This window comes from Anopheles coustani, chromosome 3 (genome assembly GCF_943734705.1).
Source record: "Anopheles coustani chromosome 3, idAnoCousDA_361_x.2, whole genome shotgun sequence".
In the NCBI taxonomy this organism is placed as follows: domain Eukaryota; kingdom Metazoa; phylum Arthropoda; class Insecta; order Diptera; family Culicidae; genus Anopheles; species Anopheles coustani.
Genome location: NC_071288.1, coordinates 37,733,176 through 37,757,987, shown reverse-complemented (window position 1 = coordinate 37,757,987; position 24,812 = coordinate 37,733,176). Strand labels below are relative to the sequence as shown.

The 24,812-nt window shown below is 43.1% G+C and overlaps 1 protein-coding gene across 1 annotated transcript; it reads left to right on the top strand.

Annotated features, from left to right (window-relative positions):
• Positions 1-498: 498 nt before the first annotated feature.
• LOC131259036 (serine-rich adhesin for platelets) lies at positions 499-18,703 on the top strand. The gene is made up of 6 exons (XM_058260449.1): positions 499-577; positions 10,151-10,449; positions 10,527-10,937; positions 12,392-13,568; positions 15,161-15,202; positions 16,152-18,703. Exons 1-6 carry the CDS (start codon positions 499-501, stop codon positions 18,701-18,703), a joined length of 4,560 nt encoding a protein of 1,519 aa, XP_058116432.1.
• The last annotated feature ends 6,109 nt before the right edge of the window (positions 18,704-24,812 follow it).

Here is a 24,812-nt window from a genome sequence, read left to right as displayed (position 1 = left end):
ACGTGATTGGACGAGTTTCCTTCCTCACGCCCTCGACCCGCGAAGTGCTGAACCCGAGCAGCGAACCAGGAACACTCGGCAGGAAATTGGGTTCCCTCCTACTCTGGATCCGTCGACCCGGGAAAAGATTCACCCGCGCCAAACGAAAACGAGCCAAACGAAAGCATAAACAGCCTGAAGGTACCGAAGTGGCGCTAAAGAAAATTGGGGGCGAAGAAAAACAAAACAAAAAACAAATATAACACCACTGAACATCTTACGAAAGGATACGACACCCCTAGGGGAGTAAACAAGCATTGAAGAAAACAAAACTGACCGAAAAGTGACCACAAGTGCAAGCCCGATTGCGTCAACTTTCAATCAACCTTGGGCTCGGGAGTCCCTGATTCCGGAGCGACCAAACCGGCACACGGGGAGGAACGAACGGGTGCGGTTACAGTGCAAGGTTCGTCGAGACGTTGCAGTCGGTGGTCCGCTCACTGATCCAACCGGAGGCTAATGGGCACCCTCACGGCTTCCTCGACCGCGTCCAGCTTTCCGCTAGTAAAGTCCAAATTCGGAGGCGCCAGCTATGAGGGTAAGTAGAATGTAAACTCTTTCTTAAGCATTAGATGTTGACGGCAGAATGAAAATCTGTGGATTGGATCTTATTTTAAGTGGAACAAACATATAAACATTGAAATTGGAACTTATACATGTAAAACTCTGTTAAAGGGATTTGAACCTTGTGCACTGAACAAATAAAATAAATGTTCTAAAAATGTCTAAAAATCTAGAAATAAACAAGTTTTGCACATAATATGTAAAAGTTGACCAACAACACAAACTTACTATAATGTTTTGAGCAATATAATTTTCCAAACTACGATGCAGTAAGAAAAAACGATATATCAAATGAATTATACCTTAGATAGAATAATTCCATGGCCAATTCAAATAATCAGTCTTGCCAAGTGAAGAAAAAATGTTACACTATTTTTTTACTTTTTTATATAAATTTTGGTCTAAATCCGAAGAAATCATTATATTTTCCAAAGAAAATTAGGATTTTATAAATTAAGTGAAGGTCCGTTTGCGTATGTGTTATTTTTTATTGTGATCAGCAATAATTTGCCAATAAAGAGCAAAGCAGTACAAATTCCCTCTGTTTCCCCGAGTCAGCGTTTGCTTATTGCTATTTGAAAATACCAAAAATGCAATATAAAAATATAAAAATTTGGTTTTGCATATGCGTCATAATTTATATGCATTGTTTGTAGTAAACTTAAGCTGTTTTTGGAGCAACAAAATTGCATATTCTGATTCATTTTTAAAAAGAAAGAAGACGACCTTTGATATGCAATGGATTATTATCCGATAGAAAATAGTCGTAAGTTGATCGTGCGATGAGACGACTAACTTCAGCTGGTGTCTAATTTCTTCAAACAAACGCAAAAAAAGAGTCTTATTTTGTAAAAATATATCAAAATATGCTAATGAATTCGAAATAAGTTTTTGATACGATCTCGAATGCCCGATGCAAAAGAAACAATAACTAGCCAGACTCCGAAACACTGATATAAAGCGGATCTTAATCCTTAATAATTGATGATGTATGAAAAACAAATCGTACAAATAGAGCCAAACATAAATGGCTCAAAAGTACTTTAATATTTAGTGTGATGTATTCAAAAAATGTTTTTTAACAAAAAACAATCTAAATTAAAACTAAGAGTTGGCATGATCGAAGAACTATTTTTTCGAAAAATAATTGTACAAAAATTTCAGTAGAGAGCTGTGCAATATCAATATGTCAATGAGGTCTGGTCTTTATCAACATTGACTGTGCAAACCCAACCAACATGGTGGGCTATTACTTGAGAGCTGCCAGATAGAGGCAAACTAACCGAATTATTTGGCTGAAAGCAATACACTGATGCATGGTATGGACACCCCATATGTTCATAAACCCATCAAAATGGCAATAAATAATGTGCAAAGGCACATGTCCCACTGTTTTCAGTTGCCTGAAAAAAGGCAGCCGAAGCAGTGAATCTATTCGTACGCATCTCTTCCAGCGACAACGGGTAGTGTAATAAATAAATTGATTCCGCAGCAATTATACTCACAGGATGGGCCCTTGGCACCATCACACTGGTTTTACCGATTTGAGCTCTAGCCGATTTCGCTCCCCCTTGTGACACATTATTTCGTGCTGTCTTGAGAGGAAGCAGATGGAAATGGTGCGAAGATGCGTGCAGGTTCTCCGGTTTTACGAGGCCAAGCACATAAAATGAGCCCTTCAGAAGGCAAAACCTCCGGGTCCATGTTGCCCAAATCCCGGTTCCCAAACCCTGCAGATGGCGCCCGGGATGGAGTATAACGTTCGACTGATTGGTGTCACTTATTAACCGATCATTTGGTCAATCTATTTCTGGGCCGCCAATTTGCTCCGGGCACTCCGAACGGAGCACTCTGCCGATTAGACCCCACTGGCACTGGCGGGTGACGCCCCAGAGTGGGCGCAAAACAGGCCACATGAATATATTTATTCCTATTAGTTTCCATTCGAAATTATAGCCCCGACCGTCGCAACGGAACGCGTCGACTACTCCATCCGGGCCAGGATGAGGACGCACAAAAGGCACTCTCGCAGGACATCATCTCGTCTAGTCTATGCCCCCGCAAGTACAGACGGCGAGGTAGGAGGGTTGCTCGTTGACTCGGCGCGTAAATCAGGCGCCAGAGGATTCGCATCATGGCCGTCCACCGTCTGCCATGATCGGCGAGCCGGTGGTGGGTTTGTTTCGTCAAGCTTTGGCTCCAGCCCGACCAGCGGCTCTACATTGTACCGCCTCGAAGGGGTCAATTTGTTTTACTATTCTGACGCTCTTTTGCAAGCCGTTTTGACGCGTGTGGCTTGGTGTGAGGACCGGATCGAGTGGGTCGCGGTAAATCCCAAGCAAGCAGCACAAAATGCCTCCAATGGCGTTTTGCACGCGACATTGCATAGCTTTAGGCGCACAGTAGAACGATTGCTTCAGTCTGTGGTTTTTGAGCGGTTCTGTGCGCTTGACAATAAATCCGTCCTTGCCGAGGACGTTTTGCAAATTTGAAATATGTGAAATGAATTTTATGTCAGCACATTATTCTTTTTTCTGTCCATTTCATCCAAAACGGACGATAAAACAAGACCGGTTAGAATGGACAATCTTCACTGTTCGTCAGCGAACGCATTGGAACGTCTCGAACAAAACCACCACCGGACGGGACATGCAGGACTTCGTCAGTACGTCAGTGCTTTCCTGGAACGGTTCCAGCTCTAACGGCCCCTCTATGATTTGCAGCCCACGGATGTGGTCACGATGATAAAAACCACTCGGACGCGATAACGAGCAGAAAATGCAGCTAAAGATAAATGTGGGAGTTGCGGTTACGGTTATGATTGCGCCCTACAGGCAGTCTCGGATGGTGGGTTTCGGGTGGATAGGGCTTTGGTGCTCGTGTTGTGCGCCATCCTGGTCAACCCACTCTGTTTCCAAGGCGGGCGTTAGGTTGACCTTTTCGGGAAAAATCTCGAACCAGTATTACGTCGCTTGCAGTACTTTAGTCACCTTACACCTAAACCAAGTATGAAGGATGCTTCAACAGTTGTTTACTGTACAGAATATACTAGACGCGGGTATGTAGCACCCGCTTGCCAGCTAAATGGGCTGGAAACTTCTCCAAATAATGCTACCCTTGAGCTAGCCTTCCGATGCACGTGGGCGTGACGTTTGAACAACAACAACAACCCAACATGCATCCGTGCGGGTGTCTTGCGCAACGCCCTCTTCAAAAGACGAAAATGAAGGCCCACTCTAGGGCTTTCGTTTGATGTTGAGACGTGTGCTATTGAAACCACTTTTCCTACGAACGGAACAACTTTTGCATCAACCTTTTGCTGGAGACATACAAAAGTTTGTTTCGCAAAACTGTTATCCATTCTGATTGGCACGAGGAAAACATGGGGTGCCACGTGTGTCTGTTTATTTTCGTTTTCACAGTAATTAATTGAAGTTTTGCCGAAGCAAGATTACGTGAAAAATGTATCAACTGTGTCAGCTATATTATATTAATTTAATAATAATAATTACCAAGCTAGATAGATATTTGTGTTGATTTGGAATGGCGGCCCACCAAGTGAACTCAACCTTAACTTGGGTTATTCTGTTAAGCAAGAACTTAAACGGAAAAAAAGTGTATCTTAACTTAATGTTTAACGTTCAAAACCTTTTTATAATTTTTATAGCGTTATCTATCAATTTTTTAATTCAAAGCTTATATTCACGTTAGTAAGATACAGTCTCTTTTCTTGAGAAACTTACTGATTCTGCTGCAAGGTGGCTTTGGTCTGATGAGCTCCGCCATAATCGGTCATGGAAGGATATTAATTTACCTCAAATTTCATAGATCTTTATAACTATTTTGTTACAAAAAAAAACAAACCAAAATGTGTTAACACTCTGTCGTTCGGATACACGCATAGATGTAATGAAGCCGTATCGGTTCTTATCCGCTCACATCATTTTGGTGTGCTGTCAACACTGTCACCTAACCACAGACTACTGGATGTTAACAAACATCAAATGGAATGTAAAACAATTTTACAGGGCGTGTTGCTTTTTGTACGTAAATTCTAATAAAGATTGGAAAAGAATTATTAAACAGGGCGGCCAGATAATGAGGAACTGGTGCAAACGGGCCGGTCGTAAAGCGTTGTGACACCGTCAATTGTGCGGACGTCGAAGTATTAAAACTATAATTTCACCCTTCTTATGCAACCTTTACGGAAATGGCTTAACTTATAACTATTAAAAACATCTGATAAAACGCTTGTTAAAACAACCAGAATGAAATCGGATTGTTGCATGGTATTTCATGACCTTTAATTATTGACTAAAAATCCGTAGCGATTGGTGTTGCGTTTTAAATTTAATACTTTTAAGTCTAGTAAAATATTTTTTTCTACATTTAAAATACTGTGTGTGTTTATAGACATTTCACTCGATACGTGTATGTTCAGCAGTTGTTTTTGTTTCGTTTTTCTCTCGGACTTGCATAGACATTTAACCGTTGTTTCCAATCCTTAAGCAGCAAAAACCTTGTTTATTCTAACGGAGCAGGCTACGTCATCGCATGGTATTAATATTCATTCCTCCCAGAGCAAAATCACTATTCATAGATGGTTTTCTCTAATGGCTGCCGTTACTCAGAACGATCAAGATGCGGCTGTCGATGGCCGGTCAGAATTAATTTGCTTCGCCACAGTTCACCCTTTATAGCCTGGAAGTCGAGCCGAGCCGAGCCGAATACAATTAACGAGTCGTAAACGCTGCAAGCAAGGATCAAGATGGTCGCAAACGACTTCACTCAGGTGATAGGCACTTATAAAAGCTTTTGATTTTCACTTCGGATTTAATTTATTTTAACCGATAGCTTCCATCGACGTCCGGGCGATAATGGTTGGCAAGAATCGTTGGTTTATTTTCTAACTGCAGCTTGCGGAAATCGGTTCAAATGATTCACTTGGTGGAGGTCCAAAAATATCACAGTCGGCAGCCAGCTCCAACTGGCAGCAAAACCGAACCGATAGCGAGAGAGGCGCGGTGAGCTCCAGATGGGCCAGGCATGCATCGATAGAAATGTATATTTATAACCATCCGTTCGTTACTTTTCGATCGAGGTAACGGTACGAGGCAACTTAATCGGCCCCAACGACCCTCGTTGCCCGGCCAGGCAAGGGCTTGCTAACCCTGAAGGCAAGCTGGTTACATCCTTGAGGATACGTACGTGTTGGCTTTAGGGATACGGTGGAGGAAGGTCGGAAAGCTAGGAAGGACATGCACCATCCACTGCAGCAAAATACCGAACCGGGATCCCAATTAAACTGCACCAAACGATAGTTTCATTTTCCTCCTGTTTTTTCTTTGCCCACCAAATTACAAATCCCCATTTTTTCCACATCGCCGGCACCAATACGAACACGGCACAAATCGCCTGGCGGCCTGGTTGGCTCTCCTTTCGCTCCCGTCCCTTCATCAATTTACTCGTTGGTTGTGTTGCCTTTTCATAGAAATGGGAGAAATGGCACGGAACGAGAGGTGGAAAACCAGGGAGGGAAAAGTCAAAAACACAACAACCGCGTGCACCAGATTGTGCCTAAATTTGACCACGTCTAACTGGCCCATTTCCCCCCCCGAGCAGCCCCTAGTTGGGCCTCCGGGTTTCACCTTATCGTGTCTTGGAGGTCTCCCGGAGTCAGTCGCACCGCAGGATAATGATTGTTAGATTAGCCCCAAGCACAGAGGCAGAAGCAACAACATATTGAGGTCAGTGTGCAGTTTGGCATTGGAATATTGCTTCTAGTCCCCCCCCCCTCCCTATATTCCCTCTCTCGCTGCTTCTCTTTATCACCACCAAAGCCACCAGAACTCGATGGTGCATGCAACGGACGCGTTAGCGTGCAGAAACTCCTTTTTTGGTGCAGTCACTTTCTTGTGGTTTCGGCCCCGTTACAACCGAAACCTTATCCTGCCCGGGGTTCACCGCGTACGCCAATGGCAAAGGAAAGCCTTACCAAACGGCCGCGAGGTGCAGTACTAAGCTGCACGGATCAGCAGCGAAATGGCAGGATGTAATTTTTCTTCTGTTTTAGCTCCCCCTCCCCCTCGCCGCCACCACCGAGGGCAGGGGAACGGAGAAATCGAAAAAAAGGGATGGCAAAAGATGGGAAGCAAAAGCGAACGATGAAACGGACCCGACCGAGTGGTTTTCCTGTACATGGGCACAGTGATTTAGACTCTTGTTTGCGCCTTGAACCCCCGGTAATGGGTTCAAGAACGACCGGGACGGAACATTAATCAATAGCACCCGACGAGGGAGCCGACGGATTCGACAAGACCATGCGAGCACATGCCGTGGTGTAAGGAATTGGAATTTAGATGCGTTTTTTTTTTGCCGTTTCGGGTTTATGTTTTACAACCAACAAACCAAGTTCGCTTGAGGGGAAATTTATCGCATTATCGTGAGGAGAGGACAATGTTTACCACAGGAAAAACAAAATGACACAAACATGAATAATCTGTTTCGGATTGTCAACATGACGGTAGGCTCAATATTCCTTAGGGCTTATAAAGCAACTTTGCTTAAAATATTCAATGACGTTCAGGATATTGAGCAGGTTATAGACTACGTGTAACTGTGTTTGAATGTTGTAAAGAATTTGCTAACCTTTTTTATTACAATAACTCCTAATATTATTTGTGTGACAATTTATAATGAACCGGAAACATGATTGAACGTAATCTTGTGCACTTAAAAATGGCATCAACTTTACACGAACATAGTATAGTAGAGTATTCATAAAGCTTCAATATCTAGGCTTTGGAATTACAAACCAATCCCTTGGTTTAGAAAAGATGGAAGAAGGAAAACCCGCTAGGGTTTCTTTGACAGGTTATTTAAACTACCTAAACGATCGGACGTGTCATTTTAAACTTACAGTAATCGTCTCGATGTTTTTCATCATGCAAATGGCAATTCAATAAAGCAAGTTCCCTAAATACAATAGTTGAAAATACTATAATTTCTATATAAAAACATAAGCAATTTTGTAAAACAAGAAAAAGTTTTCTATAGTTGTACCAATAGTTCTCTTGTTCATCATTTCCAAATCGACATAAGAACATAGTTCTTAAATAGTAGACATTCAATAAAGTGTGACAAAAGTGCAACAAATTCGAAAATAATGTGAAGATTGCCATTTGTTACTGATTGCCACTTCTAAAATTAACGAATCGTTTTGTTATCAGCATCATTATGAGAGCAAATGAGCTTCAGCTGCTAAATATTTGATTCAGATGTTTTAGTATATTTCTTACATGAAGTTTGATCGAAAACGCACATCTGAACTGAAAGGTTTTTAACTTTACTCGCGGGAGACAGCAGCAATCCGTACAAATCTTTTACACCAATATAAAAGTTCACTTTGATAAGACTATAGCAATAGCTATTTGCACTGAAAAAGCACAGTTTTCTTTATTTAGTGCAAATAGCTGCAAACTACAGTAAAATGCTATAGATCAATTTAATGAAATTGATTCATTAATTGTTGATTAGTAAACTGCATACGTTCAATGTAAATTGTTCACAAATTCTCTTTCAAAAATTCTATATTGTCTTCAAAAATACCCAGTCATAGGAATATTTATAACGAAATATTGCGAATTTTGTCTCTCTCGTGAAACAACGCTGATGGGTTTGACTCAACATAGAAGTATGCTATTTCTATTTCCTTCATTGCAATTTCACTAACAACAGAGCAAACCTTCTACCCTGGGCTCAGCTGCTCTGGAGAAGCATACGATTCCTGTCTTACACTTTCAGCGCTTTTTTGTCAATAGAACATGGTGGTCGCCTTTTTTGTTCGTATTTCATGGAAAGCACAAGAGAGTGGATCGAAAGAAAAACCCTCCGAACAGGGAAAACCATCCGCCGGATGGAAATAGATCTGCGCGAGAGGAATGTTCATTTGCCTCCGAACCGTGCAACCTGGCGATGTTGGCTTACTGGTACGGGCTCCATTTCCATAATCCACAAGGAAGCGCAGGAAACATCGCGTCCTCGTGCTGATTCTTTGCCCGAGTGAGCTTTTACACCGCGCCCCGCGTGACACGTCGCACGATGCTATTTCCGTGAATGGATTCTATTACGCGAAATGATGAAATCGCAACGGGCAAATGGAAATCGTGAGGAGTGATCAAATTATTCTAAATTAAATTCCTGCTGATTATTTATGTTATTCCGCAGATGACAGTAAGCGATGCACACGCCCGAGCAACGGTCACGTGCCGTCGAGCCGAAGTTTGGTGGGGTACATTTGCCGGAACAGATTTTCGGCGGAGTAATTTCCGGCTGGCAGTAAGACCGGTGCCGAGAGGGGCAGGTGCAACGAGCGTTGGTCTGATCTGGAGTAGCGAGGCTTCCCTCTCTCCGTTTCCGCTCGGTGCGATTCGGTTCAGCTTGAGGGGAAATAAATGTTGGTTTCGTCCGGTTTGGAGTAAATTATGTTGATGAGCCTACTTGACGTCCCTCTTTGCAATTAAAACTCTGTTGATGATGCAACTGCTGTTTGTAGTTGCGCGTCAAATGGAGTTTATTCAAAGGCAATACTACTGCAATGTAATTGAAACTGAACGTACTTTCAGTTCAGTTCAGTTCAATAATTAAATTTAAAAATAAAACGAAACCCCAGAAAAAGGAGAGTTTATATATGAAAATATGATAGAAGTAGATAAAATCTTATTCACTGTCTAGATTTGTTCAAATTAAAAACATATACAGATACAGATATACAGAGAACAGATAGTTTCAACAAACTTTAAAATATGACTGAGGATTTAAATAAACCAAAGCACAGCAGTAACAAGTGAAACGTAAAAATATAAATTAAAAAAAAAACATGAACAATCACCGAGTGTCCAATATATTTCCACAAACTGTTTTCAGTGAACTATAGGGGAGATGATACAGTTAATCTACCCGCTAGATATGTTTTTAATACTTCACTGTGTTTACATTGAAAGTATGGTTTAATTATAAGTTTCGGCTTTAGATGGAAAAACACATCTTAGAAGGAGCGCACAATGAATTATTTTGTGTGGCTATATATGCTTTCCAATAAAAACAAGTTTAACATACCCACTTTAACCCATTTCGATGCCTCCATCCTGAGTGAAACAGCTTTGAAAATCAAAAAAATGTAATCGCGGTATTATTGCAAAACATATGCTGGATTTGATCAAGAAAAATGTAGCTTCCAATTAAAAATAAGACCAGGAAAATCCAACTTGGTTCTATGCAATAATTGAATTTGAAATTGTATGATAATATATACGATGTAGAATATAGAATTTAATGGATAGTCGAAGTTTAAGACTGTGTTACCAGCTGTTATAAAAATCCATTTTTTACAATTTTTTTTACTTTTACGAATGACTAGATTTGTTTCCAACATTTTTGATAGCTAACACATCAAAATAAACAAAAGCTATTCCAACAGGGATATCTAAACCGGCTGTTCCAGGAAAACTTGTCTCATTGTGATTGTTCTTTTTCGTTTCTCCCGCAGAGGAAACGACTGAAACCCGCTCGATGACGGACCGCAGCAGCCGAACGGACGCCAGTGGCCGGTCGGCGGCCCTCGAGAGGGCATACGTGCACGACGTGTACGAAAACTGCGAGGAACCGAATGGCCAGATCCGCCCGAAGGTGGCCCAGTTCCTGGCGGGGCTCGAGCCGGGCTCGCTCGTGTGCGACGTCGGTTGCGGCAATGGGCGCTACCTGTCCGGCTTCAACCCGCTGATCTACACGATCGGAGTCGATCGGTGCTACCGGCTCACACAAGTCGCCCACGGGAAGGGTGGTGAAGTAAGTACGCCCAGGGCCACCGGCTAACTCTTTGCGTGGTGTCTTTATGCCGTACTTGATCTCTTACCGTTCGATAGGTAGCGATATGTGATAACCTGGAACTGCCATTCCGAGACGAGTCGTTCGATGCGGTCCTATCGCTAGCAGTGGTGCATCACTTCGCCACGACGGAGCGACGTGTCGGCGCCATTCGGGAGCTGGCGCGCATCCTACGGATAGGGGGCCGCGTTATCATCACCGTGTGGGCGCTGGAGCAGCGGCACCGGCGGTTCGAGTCACAGGACGTGCTGGTTCCGTGGCAGCCGCCCCGCTCGAAGACCGGCGGCCTCTCGGACGACGAGGACGATGACGACTTCCTGCCTCCCTATCACGCCTACACCGAGGACTCGACCAACTCGAGCCGGTCGGCTGGCGACGGAGACAGTTCCAGCCTGTCGTCCTCCTCGCCCGGCGAAACGTGCTACAGCTTCGTGCGTCGTGCGATCCAGGTAACTTTACGGGCGAGTTTTAACGATCGAGGGAGGCTCATGAGAGGACATTCATAGACGTTATAAAGCACGAGATTGAGTTTAACCTTAATGGAACACCACCCCGGCAGATCAATCCATTGCGAGGCCCCAAGCTGTGGGATAATCGGGAGTTCTCCAGACATTCACATTGCCCTTAATGTTTCTGTACTAAAGGTCAAATCTGAACTTTTTTTCTTATAAAACTTTATAATCTTTTGGATTTGGGGTCCCGAGTGGGCCACCACCGGTTAGAAAATCGGTCTCTGTAGATGCAGATGTTATTTTGAAGTGCAATAACATTCCGATCCAATATCTTCACCATTAAATTCAAACCTTTAGAAGCACTACTTCGCTTCAAACAGGTGGTTTGAGGTAGCGGATTAACATTCTGATTAATTCAGATGAATTGTGACATATATTGTCATAAAATATGTCCATTTATATTTACTGATAAACCGTCCAAAGAAAGAACAGTCTTTTTCTATTTATCAGTTGGTAAAACTAAAACCAGTTGCTGAAATGTAACGACAAAATTATTCTTCAACTATTTTCGTGATCCTGCATAAATCCTTCCAAAACATTTTAAATTAGTTCTTTAGAGTTAAACTAGGGTACAGTCAAGGAACGACTTATCATTAAAATGAAAATTGGAGATTTATAGAACTCGATCGATTTAAACGATTGAGCTCGAGATCGTTTTTGTATTGTTTTTCTTGTAGCAGTTTGTACCTTTTTTAAGCATGTCTGTAATATTCATGCACTACAAAAATAATTTAATTAAAAAAAAATGTGTGAAAATTAACTCTCAATTCAGTGCAAACGAAACTAAACTACATTGCTAAGCCTCTCGGTTGGAGTGAGTGAAAGCGAACTAGTAAACAAAAGTGGTCATTTTTATGGATTTTCAATTTTCGTATTGCTTTCCCTTTGAAAGATCGGGAAACTGTTCATCAACTAACAGCTGTTTAGTACAAGTTTAAGATTAGTTTTGTGCTTTTTTATGATTAAAAAAAGGAGCTGGACGAATATACCTTGCAGAAACAATGTTTCCATGAAAGAACGGTATGCTGGAAAGCTGTATAATAATTTCAATAACTCAGATTGAAAAATCCCTTTGAAGATCAACAATTAAAAAAACGTGTTTATGAAAGTGTTTCAATATATTCAAAGTATAGGAAACCCTAAAGCAAATCGCAATGCAAAAATATAGTATAGTTTTCTCGGAGATTATTATAGCGGAGCGCGTGTTTGCTCTAAGTCATCTGTCTCCGCATCCAGTCTTCCATAGGTACAATGCTTTGTGCGTTAAATGTTCAAAAAGAAACTGAAAATCTCATTCAGTAAAGAACCTACAATCATTCTTCGATTGAATTTAAGTTTATCCGTTACGCTGTTTTTCCATATCCTAACATTTGTTTCCCTTCGTTCGGTAGAAATTGGCCGGTAGCAAGCGCAGCCCGTGGTTCCTGGAGTCGTGGAGCTCGCGGGAAACCAAGCACGACAGCAGCCTTGACTATGAGGACGCCAAGGATTTGCCCATCGAGCTGCGGCGCCTCGAGGATTTCGACGACCTGCCGGAGCCGCCGCTGTCCGCTGGCCTCAAGAGCCGGAGTCTAGGTAGTATACTAAATCCACCACCAAAAACCATAGTTAGATCACGTTCAAGTGTACCAAGTTTAGGTGCTCAAATGCCTGAATCGAAAGTGCCGCCCCCGACCGCGGACCCGGCGCCGCCCGCGTCCCGCCGCCCAAAGCTAGTGAAACAGAAACAGTCGCTGTGCGACGAGGTGGACTATAAGTTCTCCGAGTCCTCCGCCCAGGCCTACCGGGAGCACGTGCAGCGCAACGAGGCGCGCGGCCCGCTGCTGCGCAAGCAGAGCTCACTCAATGAGGAGCTGATGGCGGAGAGCCGGTTGCGCGAGAAGGAGCGCATCCGCAAGCGCATCCAGAAGCAGATCTCGCTGAACGAGAGCTTCCTGTGCCGGTCGCTCTTCACAAAGCGCCTGCAGGTGATCAAAGAAGGCTTCGCGACCAAGCTCAAAACCTCCACCGGCAGCCTGGAGCGGGTCACCAAGAACGGCTTCGTCAAGATCATACAGAACATTAAGGCCGCCAGCCCGGCCAGTGCGTACCATGGTGGCGCGCCCGGCGGCCACCAGCACCATCACCATCACCATCATCACCATCACGGCCACCACGGCCACCACAACCATCCGAACCACCAGCACCATCCTCCACACCACCACCATCACCACCATCCGCACGGGCCGCCGCCCGGTCCCGGGGGCCGGTCGCCCTACTGCGCCTACGATCCCAGCTGCTGCCCACCCGGCTGCTGCCCGGACTACGCCGGATCCGGCTCTGGCTCCGGGAGCCGGTTCGGAGGTGCCTGTGGCCACCATCGGCTGTCGCGCAACAATTCCGCCAGCGGAAGTGGCACCAGCAGCAACGGCAGCACCGGTGGCAACGGCCTCGGTAGCGGTGGCGGCGGCGGCGGTGGCGGTGGCAGCAGCAGCGGCAGCAGCACCAACGACAAGCTGCTGGCCTCGATGGGCACCAGCCAGGATGAGGCGTCCAAGCCGAGGCGCCACTCGCGCGAAAGCGGTTCCGGTAAGTTCTGCCATCCTGTGGCTCCCGGCCAGGCCAGTCTGGTCCCGAGTCTCTACCCGAACTCTCTTTATCTCTCTCTCTTTCTCTCTCTTTCTGTCTCTCTATCAAATTGTTTTTCTCACTTCGTCTCTCGTCCTTTCGTCGTTCACACGAACCGAAACATGATACGAGTTGTATTCCAACTAATCCGAATCCGATATTATAAACTAACATATGTTACTCTCACCACCACCTACTTTCACCACACATCTGTCACTATCGCAACTGCCACCACCACCACCACCTTTGCTAGTACTCCGTTTCACCACTAACGTTCACTCTGTTCAAACTTTGTTCCTATCCCGCAAACGAAAAACAATTAGTAAACCTGCATTCGCAGCAATGAACCGTCCTTCACCTTTACCCTGCGTTCGCAAGTGTTCAGTTTACGTAAAGTCCTCTTTTGGAACATGTGTCTGTTGGAAGCGTGTGTTAAAATTGCATCTTTACTGTTTGTTGGAATGGCAGCCGGTTCTACGAGGCCCTTTCTATCGTCTTGCACAGAATATGCGTGAAGAATGGCTAAGCAGGAGAGTCTAACGAAGCAGTTGGTTCCGTTTACAGCAGTAACTTTGTGTTAATAGTAATACCACACATTTAGTTAATCTCATCAACTGTTTTGCGTTCCTCAGTTTTATCTACTTCCGCAGTTCCGATTTTATCAATTTACTTTAAGCTTTATGGCTTTTTATTGTTTTGCATTAGCTGTCACAATATAACCATTAAATTCTACTAAATATTCACCCGTATATCATTGAGCTTCGAATAGTGAGCCATTAATTTTACTTGAAACGTTTTAAAATGAGACTCAAACGATTACAAGGAATAGAAAATGAAAACTGAAACTGCCATAAACTGTACGTCGCTACAGTTGCATACATAAGGGCGCAATCGTTTTATAGCAGACGAAGCGTTTTTGCCTATAGCGTCTTTGTGGAAGCTTGTCCAGAGTTTTCAAATCTATGCAAATAAATAGTATATCGATCCTTCCTGGCAATTTTTCACGCATTTATCGTTCAAATGGCTGAGAGGGCTATTTATAGCTGCCAGTTTTACATCGGCTGTTACCTATTTGTCGATTGTGTTTAAACCGATTGTTGTTTTTTTGACTATCGTTATGTTACAATGTTCACCAAATCACCACAGCTCGTATTCACCCCAATCTCTAAGTCTATACTAGACAACAGTTCTACTAACATCACCATCACCACCAAAAGCAAACAAAAATCACCCTCGGGTTCATCACGATCACCACAAGACCGTTGGATATAGAAAATGGAACATTAAAATGAAACAAATTAAGCCCCAACTATCGAAAGAAACACACGAATTACGATTCCTTTCCCAGTGTCGAGTGTCTTTCGGGGCGTTAGCTCTTCTTAGCCATTTCTTCGTTCTCTCATTCTTCTTTCTCTTCTATATTTTTCTCTCTTATTCTCTTTCTCTCTCTCTCTTTCTCTTTCTTCTTTCTCTCTCTCTCTTTCTCTCTTCTCCCGACCATGACCATTCCATCCTTCTGCTATTGGTAATGCTCATCTGTTTCTTTTCTACAGACAGTTTTCGTTCTACTTTCATTAAACGACAACGTTTTGCGGGTACCTACCAACAAACCAATCTGTACAAGTTTCTTACTTAGTCCGTAGTGATCGTTAGCTGTGTTGTGGCTTGGTTCGAATAGCAAACCACTAGGGGAAATAAATATATAAATACTATTTCAAACAACAATGGACAGACGTCTAGTTTGCCGGTGTGGTGTGCAGTATTGAATACCGAAAAATGTGTGCACACGCATTAGGGATGCGAATTCTGGCGAATATTTGTAGAGACCACCCGATCTAAACTAGATGCGCATGCTAGACTGCTGTTTTAGCTGGGCTTAGTAGTCCCAGAACGTCCCCGTAGTTGCCAACTCCATGTGCTTTATAGTATATTTAATCCTAGACGCATGGCGTTTGTTAGATTAGATGTTGGCTTTCTGTGCAGAAAATTGGCAGTAGGCTAGAGTTTGTCAACATTTCGGAAAACAAAGCAAGCTGGTCAGAAAGCCGACCAATGCTCGGTGCCAAACGGAGGCATAGCCTACTCGTCTTACACGAGTGCACTGCGTTATAAGTTTGTTTATCATTTCTTTAGTAAACTGCACCTCATCTGTCTACCATAAACATCATACATCTCTCGAACGGTGTGCTCTAATCATGACTCGGCCCACCTTCGTTACCATCCAGCCATTCATCTTACTTCTGCACTTCCACAACCATTCCATCCCCCCCGCACTGACGCACCAACGCTCCACTGTCATGCTTCCGACTATATTTAACTTACTAAAAAATAACCAATAACTTACCTGCACTCGCCTTTTTGCCTCCCCTCCCTCCCAACTGTAAACTACTACTATTTTATACCTTAATAACCACTGTCCCGCTTGCCTCAATTAGCTCGTAGCCCAGTAGCGTAACGAAGATCGCGGTCGATCGTACTAACATTCTTCCCGTTTGCTCTCTGCTTTTCCTTCATTTTTCCCCTTTTTGGCCACGCCGTATGCAGATTCGTCCAAAGACAGCAGTCTCCAGAGTGATACCAGCATCGAATCGGAGGATAGTTTTGCATCTGTGATCTATATTCCTAAACCAGACCAACAGCAACAATCGCAACCACAGCAGCAGCAGCAGCTGTCGCAGGTGACACAACCGAACGGTGGCTGCAGTGGAAATGGGGTAGCGAATGGAGCGACGAACGGTGTGTGTAGTGGCGGAACCGGCAGCGGGGCGGATTTCTTCAACACCGGCAACAGCATGGGTCGCATGCCTTCCTCATCAGTGCCAACGTCACCACTGGTGATGCCCTGTCCAACGCCAGCGCACTCACCGGCACCTCCGCGAACCAAAACGGGCAGCAGTGACACAACCCCGAACGGGTCCGATGGCACAGGACTGCCGGGACTGCCGGTCGGTGACGGTACGGCCGCTCCGGCCACGGAAAGTACCAAGTTCACGTTCGAGGAAACCGTTGTGTTACCGTGGCAAAAGGAACAGCAACTGGCGGCCGGTCATGCGATCGAAACGATCGGCACTGGCAGTGGGAGTGAGTCCACCGTGCCAACGTCCGCGTCCACACCGAACACCCTGACCATCAGTAGTAGTTCCACCACTAGCACCACCACCACCACCACCACCAGTACCTGCTCAAGTAAGCCGGCGACGCAGGAGCGTACGACGTCGAGCATCAGAACGCTGTTCAGTTCACCGCTAAAATCGCAGAAGATTACCCGGCAGCAGATCAAGGAGCTGCCGCCCATTCCCAAATTCCGGCGCAGTGGCAACTATCCCATCCTACGTCGGCAGACCTCGGCGGCGGCTTCCACCGGTAGCTCGGCATCGTCCGTACCGATCCCGAAGCTGCTCTCGCTCGAGCTGTTCAATCCGGAGACGGACGACCTGGACAGCGACTCGAGTGAACCGTCGTCGCCGGATTCGATCGACAGTGTCATCAGTGCCCTGCGACCTTCGCTTTCACCCGCACCGGCCTCGTCGGTGGTGGCAAAAGTCGCGTCGGAGCTCGCCACCACCCTCAGCTCCTCAATTCCTCCGCTGGTCGAAGCGGCCGCCGTCGTCGCACACAAACTCGAGGACGTCGTGGACATGGCAATACCGGAGCGTGTTGAAGCTTCCGCCACTTCCGCTGGTGGCGGTAAACCGAACCGATGCAACGGTCTGCCGGAAGCGACACCTGCGACGACGAACCTAGCGGACGCGGAAGAGCTAGCGTCCCGGCAGCATCTGGTGGACTTTGCCGAAAAGCTGAGCGCCCAGCTGCTGAAGGAGCTGGAAAACGAGAAGCAGCGCAACAGCGAAAGCTTCGACGAGGATGACGACGTGTTCGGGGGGCCGGACGGTCGGGAGGCGCGGGTGGCGCAACCGATCGTTACCGATCCGTACCTGCGGAAGCTGAACGGTGACCTGCGCGATCTGAACCAGCTGCGGGCGGAGTTGCGCGAACGGCGGCTAATGCTGGCGAACCTATCCAATGTGGGGGGCACGGCGGGGGTTGGCATGGGCGGCGTGGGTCAGTTCGGGGGCAGCAATGACTCGTTGGGGCAGAGCTACGGCTCCTCGATGGCTCCGATCATTCAGGAGGAAACGGACGACGATGACGATGAGGATGAGGAGGAGTTCAATGTGCTCGAAGAGCAACGCTGTGGGGGACAGCAGCGGGGTGCTGTCGAAGGGGAGGTGACGGCGGGTGTGGGGGTGGAAGGGGGTGCACCGAAGGTCGTGTCCAACAGTGTTAAGTGTAAGAATCTCGCAGCGAAGTCGGTTGTGGACGATTTCGTCATCATTCCCGAGCTGGATGAGGACGACCCGGAGCTGTCCAACGATACGGTGCTGTTGATACAGGAGGACGACAGCTCGGAGGAGCATCAGTGTCACACGGAAGCTGATGCGAACCAGCAGCGTCCGGTTGTGGTCGGGCCGAGCGGCACGGGCAGCACCGGTACGAGCGAAACTCACCGGAGGCGTAGCAAGGTGATCAGCTTTAATGGCGCCAGTCAGCACCTGAGCCTACTCGCCGGGGCGGACTATCTCCACGGCAGTAGCAGCAGTAGTAACAGCAGCGGCAAAGACATCGGTGAGCGTCACAGCCGTTGGAACAGTCCACCGACGGCCAGTGCTAACGGTCCAGTGCCGACAACCACCGCACTATCGTACCCTTCAACGAGTTCCACGTCCGGCCTTATGGGAGCTGCCAGCAGCTCGTCCACCAGTGCGACGATGCCTCCAGCGCCTGGCCAAGGCACCTGCAACGCACCAGGTCCTGCCGAACGGAAACCGCTTTCGGCCACCAAAAAGTCGTCGGTACCTTCCTTTGAATCTCACGCCAGCGTCGACTCGTGGGCGCACTCGGCCAGCACGGCGTCGCTGGACAGTCCGTCGATCGGGGGCTCCGCTACCCACCACCGGTACTACCACGTGTTCCGGGAGGGGGAACTGGATGCCCTGATCAACCACCACGTCACCAGTCTGCACATCGTGTCGTCCTACTACGAGCGAGCGTCCTGGTGCGTCGTCGCGGAGAAGGTACACGTATGGACCATATAGACAACGTGCATCGCACATCGGCCGACGTGTAGAAGTACTGATCCATCTCGAGCCAAAACCCCCAAGCACTCTTTCCTTTCAATAGAAGCTCTTAAGCATACCACATCATTTTACATCGTTCGGAATCAGTAGCTAGTTGCTTTTTGACAGCGAACTCAGTTAACGAGATATTAACACATTGTTGGCAAAAAGAACATGAACCTTACAATTTTGTTTGCTACAGTTATTTGGAGATCTTTACTCATTTAGTTACATTACATTATTTTGGTGTAGCGGCAAATGTTAATGTTTCATAGCTGTTCCTACATGAAACTAGGAACATATCTCAAATATCCTTTGAATTCAATTCCAGCAAGCCATCAAACTATTGAGAGTATGCAACTAACAAGCACAACTCGTTGGGAATATAAAGTTATCAAGGGGTTGAAGTAATAATCAGCACAAGGTGATTAAATAGAACTGTATGTTTTCGATTTAATTTCGACATATCGTTAGTTCAAAGATGATTTAGTAATCACAAGCATCATATAAGGAAAAACCTACTAAAATATCGTCAAAATTCACATTTAAAAAACTTGTTTGCTACTCTTTCATGTTGCTTCCATCGTGTCTGCCAGCATGCGGTTCAATGGTCTCTCTATTTTCCAATGGTTCACCGAAAAGTAAATAATAAAAAAAAATGGATCGTGTTGTAAGCGTCGCGGCCTACTTTGCAATGGGCAACGAAATAATCATAAATCGAAAACAAGTGCTTCTCGTCGCATGGAGGGATCTACATATTGCGTAAACATGTATCTAGAACTATAAGGAAACCGGAACTCAATCTTAATCAAACAATACGAAACTCGATGCAAACGAAAAACAAAACAAAAAGTGAGAAATGGCTCTAACCTGGAGACCGGAAAGCGAGAAACTGTATTACTTTAAAATATTCTCTGTGATTGATCTTTATTGACTTGAAAATACTAGTATTAGAAACGAAAATCTTAACACAAAAACACAAAAAACATAAACAGAAGAACAGTAAACAATGAATTAAATAATTGCAAGTATTGTATACCGTGGCATCAAGAGAAAAGAGAGCTAGAACATGACATCTGCAGCAAAGAGATAAGGCAAACATAGTAAATGTACGACTTTACGTTCAAATCCCAGTAAGCTAGCAAGAGTCGAAGAGCAGATAACGAGGAACTCATTTTGAATTATATCGGTAATCAGGAAAACTGGTAAACAATTCACTTAATTTAACAGAGTCCATTGAAAAATTATGTAAGAAGAAGCATGTTTCAAAATTAATCTTTCTCTAGCTAAAAAAACCCGTGTAAACATTAGTAAGACCAAAACAAAACAGAAATAATGGTCCATTCAACGGAGAGAAGGACAATCGGTGAGCTTATTGTACAATAGCAGTCATCAAATGATATCATGACAAAGAACATTATTTTGTCTTTGAAATATAACCCTCTTCAAATTTCGTTTGAATCTAATTACAGAACTTTTTCTTGGTACAGCGACGCTATCTCCATGCATGATCTGCATATGAATCGTTGAAACAGAACCATAAAAAAAACAACGTATGCACAAACTGGATATTTTTGTTTAATTTTGTTCCATGACACAAACTTAGAAAAATGCATGTTTTAGCATTTCGATGAAGGGATTCTATGCCAAGACATTCAACGAATTATCATACGAATAAAGAATCGCCAGTAAACGTTAACACAATAAAACCATACTCTTACTCAATCATGTAAGAATCACTCACTCACTAAAGCATAGGCGTAACTGTTAAATGTTAATCTTTAACGAACCAAAGTGTAAATATTGCGTAAACCCTGTTCAGCAGCGCCTAGAAGGAAACGACTTACAGTAAAACCGTTTGTTATGAATACTTCACCCCGTTTAAGAATGAATAACTTGATCATACATGAACAAAGTATTCTACTAATATGCTACGAACAACACCGATGGTAAAGCAGATCATTAATAGTAGATTAATAGTAAATAAGCCACATTACGACGGTCATCTTGTTTAGAGGTAAGCCTTGTCGATTGCATATTTGTACTTTCATTGATTTTCCTACAAATTTACTTTAAGATGACTTCTTTTCCCATCGCTTTTGCCCTTATGTTCTGCGCTTTAGCATTTTTGAACGTAAACCAACGACCGGCACTAGCACGTTGTGGTATGTGTATAGCTGCATTTTAGCGGCAAATCAATGAAACTAAGCTACCTGCTAGCGAGAACCGAAATGGCCTATCTTCCTTTTTTCTAAGCACAACAATACGTAACAATAGGAAAAGTTTAAACTTACTGAACGATCGATGTGATGGAGAGATATGAACGGAGCGATACTTTAAGGCATGCCAAATTAAGCTGAATTAATGTAAAGTTTTTTTTTAACATTTTCAATTGAAATTAGTAGAAAAAAGAAGATAATTATGAGCAGGATTGATTGGTTTTGAAAGAAATAGTATGCTATTTAAGGAAATCGAACACAAGCACATTTTGATTTTTGCATTTCCGCGTACAAATCACGATTTACAGTCAAACATAAACGAACGAGTAAGCATCATATCAAACCATTACTTAAAACCGGAAGAAGCATAAAACGAGTACGAATAAATTCAGCAATAAGTAATGAACACACAAGAATGCCCAAAAGTAGCTACCACTTGTAAGAGTATACTGAATTCATTTTCTAAACATATAGCTACAAAACATCGTTACTAACATACAAGACAACAACAACACTTATAAAAAATAAGATGAAAATACAACCTGACCATGGTAATATGTAAAAAACCTAGAAATCTACACAAATCAAATAAAACCACCCCAACAACAGTGAAAGAGAACCTTATACAATCTCGTAGGGGCAGGACGTTATGGAATCACATACAAAGACACAACAATCGAGTATCAGAGGGTTAACATTGTATTGAATATGTTTTCCCCAGATCGACACAGAGTGAACCAACACTAAAAGTCAAGTATTACTGTAACAATCAAGATTTTTCGATATTTTTCCTCAGTATTTGATGTTTTGTTGTTAATGTCTATGGTTTATCTCTTTTTAATATTTCACTTACTTCTGTATTTACCTCTCTAACATTGTATCTACTATTAGATAACCTGGTCTAACTTGCAACTATTGTGGTATTACTTTTTTTTTAAGTACCATATTTGTGCTGATACACAGTCAGTTTTTATACTAGAATGCCTACATACTTTACTGTAAGATTGTCATTGATGCACATCATGGAAGATTTCGTCGTTAAAAACATACTACTTTCCTACGACTTATCCTAAATCTGCATCATAAAAATGTTGCTATTACCTGGATAGAACAATCAAACGACATGTTGTAGGATGTTTTCGTAGGACAGTTACACATAAACGCATGCTTTTAATCAAGGTGTTCTTGCTCCTGCTCGTTTTTCGTTGAGATTATGAAACATATTTTTGAATTCAAATAATCTCTCATACAAGTATATATTTTGTAATTATATTGGATGTATACTCACGCTAGTCCTTTTTTCTTTTTCTCTCTACTCCCTTTCACGTATCACGTCTCCAATCGCCACTGTATAAATCGAATGTAGAACTACAATTCCAACAACCCTGTACATTTTAGCTAAACAAAACGAATTGAACGAAACAAACAAATACTGGGCGTAGCAAAAGATGGTTAATCATTGAAAAATGATAGTAGATAAAGAAAACAAAACAGAAAAACGATGCAAAAATACAAACGGAGTGTCGAAGGAAGGAAAAAAGAATGATCATTTGGAAACCTACTCAAAACATTATATGCATCGCTAAGGCTTATATTATATATATATATAGAATCAGCTTTCCATGCGCGCATCGAAATCGAAAAGCCCGAGATTGCATTCTTTTCGAAAACTCTACTCTACTCTATTGTTGGGTTACAAGCAAAGTGGCAAACAATATAACTAATACAGGAAGAAAACACAGCAACAAACAAACGATACTAGACTACTCTTGATGCACAATATAACCAGAAGTGATATGAACGAGAGAAAGCAAACGAAACAGACAAAACTATCACTACTAAACCAACACATACATTCATACTTTCTATCTCTCTCACACTCCTACCCACACACAAACACACACTTCATGCTGCTCTGAAACGCAAACAAAAAAAATCAATAATGCCCTCTCGACGTAGGAAATAAAATATTCGCTCTATGTTGAACAACATTTTCGATTATGTGGCAATAAATTAAACGGACAGCCAGTTTAAACGAGAACAGTGCTACCCTCCTTGGGATGCGCACTAGTTTAGGTGACATGAAACAGAACAAAAACCCCATAGTAGGATACGGTACCGATCTGAAACCATCGTCTATCAACTGCTCTACATTTGCAGACGCGGAGGTATTTGGACTCGAGGAGCAGCGAAGCCTAACGCTATACATAGTGTTAAATAATTTAAACTTAACGAAAAACCTAGCTAAAATAATAAACACAGTAAAAAGAAAGCGAACGAACGGTCGAGCGAACGTTGTTGCATTGCAAATGTTTAGGAAAGGAAGAATTTAAACAAAACAAAAACCTGATGGGAAGAAACTAATAAATATTACTACGAAAAAAAAAACCTTACGCCTGTAAGTTCTACCACATTTCTGGGCTGCTGCCTTTAATTGATTGTATTGCAATAAATACGATGACATGATCGGGAAACATTTAAACTTTTGATATTCTGATCGTTAAATATTGTGGTTTAAAGTTCCGCCAAATCGTACCACAAATTTCATTTTAAGGATTTTGGTGAAATTACCTCTGGTGAAAAATCCAAACTATTAAGATTATAATATAAGCAAGGGTTATAATATAAGCATTATCCTTTATACAAACTAATACATTTTTATCCTCGTTGTTAGGTTTCAGCTCATCACCAGAATAAGGAGAATTTTGATCCGTCTTTTTTATTTGTTTGACATATTTGTAGCTGATGATTATTGTGTATTCATGTATATAATCAAAGCTATAAATAAATGTATCAAGAATCAAATTTTTCCGAAAATGCAAAGCATTTCCTCCCAATAGCTTAAAGAACTCGTACATAAATGGTGCACTATTCCGAATGTTTCACTGAGGGAATTTTGGCGAAAATGGAAGGTGTGAATATTGTACTAGTTAGAAATGTAACTCGGAAGTATGATGAGAGGTTTACCTTGGAATTAAGTCGTAAACCTGGCCCTGTAAACTCTAAACTTGTACTGGTAGCCATCATAGGTAAAAAGGGTTCTTCTGTATGGGGACATAAAACTGGGAACCTTCAAGAGTACAAAAAAGGACTCTGAAAAACTAGCCGAGTCGATCAAACTAAGAGTGAAAACATGTCAAAGCAGCATTCCACAAAGAAAGTTTCAAAAGACAGATCAAACGTGTTTAAAATTCTCTGCAAACAGACTGTGATGGTAAGTGTATGATCAAAAGTTCATTATTTGGCCTACAATTAAACAGAATAGGCAATATTCTACTCGAAAGGTAGCAAAAGATATTAAAAGACCGAACATTAAGTAGGAAAATAGGTTTGCTTCAAACATAATTTCGTATCATTACGTTCAAATTGTGCTTAGACATACTGACATGAAGTGTTGACAGATTCATCGTTCATGATTCGTTGTTTCTTGGAACTGGTGCCCAGAAATAATTTTGAATATCGATTTTGATTCTAAGAAAAGCTTTAAACAAAAACAAGTGTATGAAAACATATTCCCAAATTTTCGAAAATATTCAAAAGAGAAAATTTAATGAACAGGCGAAACTGTTCACTATTTGGAATCTAGTGATGAATGTTTTTATTGCAGAACTGTATAAATGTATTCATGTGTGTTATTCCCGCATGAATTTTTAAACAGTATAACAAAAAAGCTAAGTTTGTCTGCAAATTTCCGCAATATCAGATTTAACGGATACATTTTCAAAAACTTGGCTAGCTTAAATTATGTTGTAGGCTTTGTTATGCTTATCTGCCCTTTGGCGCACAACTTGGAATTGTTTTTAAAAGAATGGACTATTGTTTTGTTACCGACACTACACAAGACAATTTAAAAAGGGAAAGTTTAAGAT

Excerpts from the sequence above, each read along its gene's own strand:
- LOC131259036 (XM_058260449.1), top strand. The coding sequence starts at position 499 with ATGGGCACCCTCACGGCTTCCTCGACCGCGTCCAGCTTTCCGCTAGTA. Across the intron at positions 10,938-12,391 it reads TCGTGCGTCGTGCGATCCAG|AAATTGGCCGGTAGCAAGCG; the intron begins GTAACTTTACGG and ends TTCGTTCGGTAG. Across the intron at positions 13,569-15,160 it reads CTCGCGCGAAAGCGGTTCCG|ACAGTTTTCGTTCTACTTTC; the intron begins GTAAGTTCTGCC and ends TCTTTTCTACAG.